Source organism: Malaya genurostris, chromosome 3, assembly GCF_030247185.1.
Source record: "Malaya genurostris strain Urasoe2022 chromosome 3, Malgen_1.1, whole genome shotgun sequence".
Classification (NCBI taxonomy): Eukaryota; Metazoa; Arthropoda; class Insecta; order Diptera; family Culicidae; genus Malaya; species Malaya genurostris.
The window spans coordinates 218,971,727-218,978,173 of NC_080572.1; the positions used below are offsets into that span (position 1 = coordinate 218,971,727).

General features: G+C 36.7%; 1 protein-coding gene across 1 annotated transcript; it reads right to left on the reverse strand.

Annotated features, from left to right (window-relative positions):
- Window positions 1-5,329: 5,329 nt before the first annotated feature.
- Window positions 5,330-5,874, reverse strand: LOC131434205 (larval cuticle protein A2B-like). Its single transcript, XM_058600860.1, has 2 exons — window positions 5,866-5,874; window positions 5,330-5,788 (listed from the first exon to the last, which is right to left on the reverse strand). Exons 1-2 carry the CDS (start codon window positions 5,872-5,874, stop codon window positions 5,330-5,332), a joined length of 468 nt encoding a protein of 155 aa, XP_058456843.1.
- Window positions 5,875-6,447: the final 573 nt, after the last annotated feature.

Here is a 6,447-nt window from a genome sequence, read left to right on the forward strand (position 1 = left end):
CAAATATAAGGGAAAATCATTTTATTACATGCTGTCATTAAATTAAAAAATATCCCTAAAACTACAAAATCATCGGAATTATTTTATTAATATCAATTATATGAATTAACAAAAGTATTTGGTTGGAATTGATGAAACATTTAAATCATATGTTTCATTCCTCCTAGGGGTACACAGATATATTATTGTTTTAGGTAAAGAATAATATTTCCTTAGTGTAGCATACAGGGCTGAGAAAATAAAGAACAAAACCTCATCAAAACGAGATCACTGCCGGAGAATCTTTTCATGATCTGTTGATCAGTGAATTTTAAATCACATCGATCAATATCGGTACTGATCTTCCGTCACACAATGGGTAGTGATTTTAAGCTAAAATGATTCTTGATTTATGTAAGTTCAATCATTTGATGATTCGATAAGCTTTGATGTTGGTGGAGGAAAATCACATATGATCAAAATAAGACATGACATGATCTACGTCTGAAATCGTTGATCTCCCGCCCTTTTTCAAATGGAGTACAATTGAATAAACTGCATCAGAATCAGATAAGAGAAATTCTTATGATATACTATTATCAATGCTATGAAATCAAATTACTGAAAAAATTTTTAGTGCATAACTTAAGTTAAACCGTTTGAAGGCATCTTTTTCTTTTTTACTCATATTAGGCAAAATTTATTAATTTCGCAAATTTACTCGCTCCTCCGTGCACTTTTGCTGATCACAACAGATATGATTTCCTGAATCATTTATTTCCGAATTTACAAGAAAAAGCTTTTACATCAACAAATCCACGTTTGCCTATAGAATGTAAACGTTTATTGGGGAGTTTTTTTCAGGAAATAGGGCAAAGCAGTAATATAATTAGGTATTTAAAAAATGCGCTTTGAAAATATTGGACGTCTCATTCCAAAAACCTCCCCCCCTTCCCCCTGTCACAAAAAGTCACGTTTTATGACACACCCCCCTCCCCCTTGCGGCGTGTCGTCTTTTATGGACAGCCCCAAAGAATAAACGTGTTTCAACCAATTAACCGCCTTTGAAGTGCACTGTTTTACAATATTTATTGTCGAATTGTCGAAAATGATCAGAAGTGATTAAACAATCATTTTTTGTAAGTACAGTACGGAACAATAATTTTTTTTTTGAATTTTTGGTCCAATTTCGTGATAATTTCCACTAACAACGTAACACAAACTGAGCTAGAATCACATTAAAATCGTTCATTTTTGTTCACCAATAAATAGGTGAATAATACCAGACATAACTGTACTTCCTTCACACTTCCTTCACTCTTCTGAATATCAAAAAACCGTTTTCATTAGTTGCATTCATTCAATTCTGAATTAAACATTTTAGAACTTCTTCGTTTTTCGTAACGGTGTGAGAATTAAAATAATTATGAAATTATATTATTTCCAAACAATTCAATAGCAAATTAACAAATTGGGATACTACCTTAGGTTTTACAGGAATCAAATTATTAAGCTGTCTCGACTACGGCCAAACAAATCATCGAGAAATTTATTTCGTCAATTCACAACAAAGGATTAAATCAGAGAATATTTCTTTCAAGAAACTCAGCTCAGCTGCAGTGCAGATAACTGCGTACGCTTTTTCAACTATGGTAGTAAAGTTCTGACAAGCCATACGTCATGCGATCAAAATAAATGGTAATCGGATAGAGCAATGTCCGAGGAATACGGCGGGTGAGGCAAAACTGCCCATTCCAGCGTTTCCAAATATTTTTTACGACTTTCGAAACATGACCTCTTGCATTGTCATGAAGCGAAATTATATCCTGTCTTGGCTTGAGAAATCAGAAGAATTTTACCTCAACTAAACCAAGATAACCTAAATAAATGATAGAAAAGGAACCGATTGCATAGGACAGTCGTTCCGGCGCGGTAATGTTTGCAGATATAGAGGTGCTATAAAAGTCCGTTTCGTTACTTCTCATTTCAACCTAAGCGGCATGAAGAAATTGTTATTTGATATGTATGCTGAAAATCTGTACAAAAACTCAAGAAAACTGAATAAAACTAAGCATTCTTTGGATGAGTGTCCTCGTAGTCACTGGTCCGAAAATCCCATCATGGTAATCTGACGGTTTCTAGCGTTTTGAAGGTTTCTAACATTCGTTTCAATAATCAATTGATTTGCGCACGTAGCTCAGAAATTATTCATCCTCGTATATCCCCTCGCTTAGATAGTTCTAGAACAAGTTTTTCCAAGGTTATGTTCCATACTTACTCCTTAGTGAAGTCTGTACAAAGGCATCTGGTTTAACCGTTCGGAAAAGTTTCTACCGCGGCTTTGGTACTATTCTATTTGTTTCACAGTAAAATAGTTCGTGCTTAGCTTAGCTCAACGGAATCGTTCCCTTCACACGACCGAGTTTAAGATTGGGATAACGTTTTACACTTGACGATTAACATATAATCAGTCACTTTTACTGGTCTATTTAAACGCATCAATTTTCGCCTGCATACATCACCCGTAATAAAGACTGTCCCAGAAAGTACGGACGCAACCAAAAACCGCTGCCATTTCGCAATGGCTCAGAATCTGTCAATTTTTATGGCTGCGTCCTGTTGTTTACACTCTTCTCTAACCACTTGTGCAGTTGTTTATTCGTTTTCATCGATGGATAATCTGCTAGTTCGTGAAAACATATAGCTCTCGAATTGTGGGATCTGATTTTTCATCAGGTTGAATGTCTATATTTTTCTACTTATTATAACATGGACCGAATATTTAAATCCATTTGAGAAGTGTTTTTTTTCGATTAAATTATTAAAAAACAATTACTTTTATTTCATCATGCCTCCGAAAATCAAAATCAGCTCTAGATTAAATCTTGTCCCTTTTTTAAAAACGAGTTGACGTTAACTGCAAATTTGGTTTTTGACGTGAATACATATGACTTTATTATGGGGCGCCTTTTATTATTATTATTATTATATCGTTTATTTATCCCCGGTTTCAACCAGAGCGCCTTTTCATAATTCACGCTGTACATAATGGGCAGAACTTGATCGTGAATATCTCTTGCTTAATTTACCAGAGTGAAATAATTTTTTTCATGCCATCGAAAATATGATCAGCAGTCATATTGAAATTTTCAGTGGAGTGTATCGAAAATAAGCTATCCACAATTTTTCTTTCAAATTATGATAAAAAACGATATTTTATTCAAACTAAAAATAATCCTTTATTGTACGAGGTTAAACTTGAGCATAATGAAAACCGGATGAAATTTAAGTTTTTCTTTCACGAATTTTCGAACTTTTGATCGAACGCTCTTCATCAAGTTCCGGACAAGTGTTGCAACGAAATTTTTCTCAACGAAATTTATACCCTTTTCCGCAAGCCAATTGAGAGTGGTTTTGGCATAGTGAGCCGACGCTAAATCCGGCCAAAACAGTGGAGGTGTACTATGCTTCTTATATAAAAGCAGCAATCTCTTCAGGAGACACTCAGATCGATAGATTTCTGCATTTATAGTTCCGGTAGTGTAAAAAATGGTTGACTTCGAACCACAGGAACATATTGCTTGCCATACCAGTACCTTTCGACCGAATTTCTCCACTTGAATCGACCTGTCCGCATCGCTCACCTACTTCCCAACGACGACAGTAAAGTATTGTGGACCTGGAAGGGTTTTTGAGTCCTTCTTTACATAAGTCTCATCGTTCATTAAAACGCATGCATCCGGACACTGCAAAATACGCGAATACAATTTCCGGGCCCTTGTTGCTGTTCGCTTCTTCAGTTCTACACTTTGTTTCGAGATTTTCTGCTTCTGCTTACGCTGGATCATTCCGACACTTGTTCCTGCTTTTTTGGCCAAATCACATTTTGACATTGATTTGTTCTTCATGATTAGAGATACAACTTTCTGGTCCAGTTTCGGGTTGGAAGAACCGGGTTTTCTGTCTCTTCCTGGTAGTTCATCCGAAAAATAGTGTTCCCCAAAGTTATTAATGATGGTTTTAACACTGGCATGATGAATCCCAAATCGCTTCGTCAATTTTCGCATAGTAATACCCTTCTCACTTAGCCATGTGTCCTTAATTTTCACTTCCTTTTCAATACGCGACATTTTGAAAAAGCAGAATGTCAACCACACTAACAAGTAAACAAACAATAGCTGACAGCCAAACGCACAGTATGCTGTGATCTGAGCATAAAAAACCATCACAAATCCATGCGTACAACACAAATGTATGTGGATAGCTTATTTTCGATACACTCCTTATAAGATAACCATATATAATATAAAATTGAAATTTTCTAAAATGTTTGGTGTGAACAAAAACTAAGGTGAAATTCAGTGCCAAAGTAAGGCGTGTTAAATTCCAACCGCATGAATTGAACGAATCATCGCACAAAGCGTATCGTGCAAAACCGATTCATAGATTCAAGGAATGTTTTGAGTTATTGAGCGCAGTGGGCATACGACACGTTTTGTTCACTCGTAAAACAGTTCAATTTATAACCAAAATGTTCCTATAATTGATTTTCTGCTCATCATTTGTTACAGACAAAAATCTTTGGCATGGTGACAATACCTTACCAAGCATTATTTTATAAAATAACTGAATAATATTCAAATTTTTTTTATATGTTCAATTTTATATCAATAATAATAATAATAATAATAATAATAATAATAATAATAATAATAATAATAATAATAATAATAATAATAATAATAATAATAATAATAATAATAATAATAATAATAATAATAATAATCATAATAATAATAATAATAATAATAATAATAATAATCGTACATACTATCGATATTCGGAAGTGTGGAAAAAAGAACTTCAGTTCTTTTCGTATTCACATCATCCAGTTATGTCGCTGACATTACCCATTCGATGTGAATCTCATTCCGAAGTTTATGGCCGGTACTTCTGGTGTTTCTGGAACCGGAAAGCGGAGAATTGGTGTACCCAGTATTACTTGGTAACACTGGTTGAGGGCTCGTTAGTATGCAAGTGGGAAAAGAATAAATTGATTGCTTTCTGACATTTCCGGTATGGTTTACGCAATTTACATTACTTCCGCAATGAAATTGTTTGCTGATTCAGTAAATGAAAAAGTAATGCCTTGATCCCTATGAGAAAGCCGCACATGGTTCTTTCAAATGTGTGATCAAACACAGATAGCTGTTTCAATAATAATTGAGACATTATTTTTGAAATATGTAGGTTTGAATATATTTATAATAAACTTATGCGTACTTAATACTGATTACATTCTAACAAGTCTTTTGATTAGTTTAACATTTATCGGCACCACCTTCCACATCTACTCGTGATGCGAATGTTCGTGCCCGTGCTCATACACAGGATGCTGGTGTTGGTGGTGCTGGTGCTTCACTTCCGGTTCGTGCTGCACCAGAGGTTCGTGCTGAACTTTCTTCACGACAGCATTGAACCCGTGCAATGGATCAGCGGTGTACTCCACTATCCGAGTGCTACCGTCGGAATCGAAGATCGTGTAAGCACCCCGCACCACATCTCCATCGCGTTCTTCCCAGTGTGTCTTGTGATCTCCGGTGTGCGGGTCCTGAACACCGTAGTCGAACTTGTATTTGGCGTGGGCATAGTAATCATGCGGAATCTCGTAGACGTGTTCCTCATGATGTTCTACCTTGTGGTGGTGGATCTCCGGCTGGGGTTGGTGATGCTCTTCCTGGGGCTGGTGATGGTGGTGCAGACGGTAGCCCGAGACGACCGCAACCGCACACGTAACGAGGCAGATAAACTGACGAGGAAAGTAGAATATGTTGTCAATTAGCATATATCGCACAGAGAAATGTACTTATTATTCATTCCACTCACTTTCAGCATGGTTGATCAACTTGGTTTTAGGCCAAAAAGTAAAACTATCCTATGCTATGCTAGTTGTTCACGGGTTGTAGTTGCTGTCCAATGTTTGATGACTCTCGATCGAATGATATAATTAAAGCACTTCAACTAGTTTTTATAGCAAAACAATAGAAAAACTACCACTCGGCTGGCGGTCTGGGAGAAATGGTGCTTTTCGATGTTTTTCGTAGCGATTTTGCTGCGATGTCGATACAATCGGGACCGCTTCGGATTTAGTTGTAGTAAATGTGGCGAAGATTACATAAAACAAAACAGAAATAATTGAAAGGAAAATCGCTCACGGATTAGGCTGCACCGGGCGGCAGGGGAGTCGGTGGGCTTTGCTGCTGATCCGCTGATCGGCTGACTCTAATGTAGTCACCATAATTTCATTAGCACACGTTTAAAATCAATTTAGGCTCCCGCATCAGCGACGAATGCCGCAGTGAACCATTGAGGGATCGAGAAAATTGGAGGAAATTATTTGTTGCTGAATGCGGTGGGTGGCTGGCTGGTTGTACGTGACTGGCGATGGGAGCTAAACGGAATGATTCT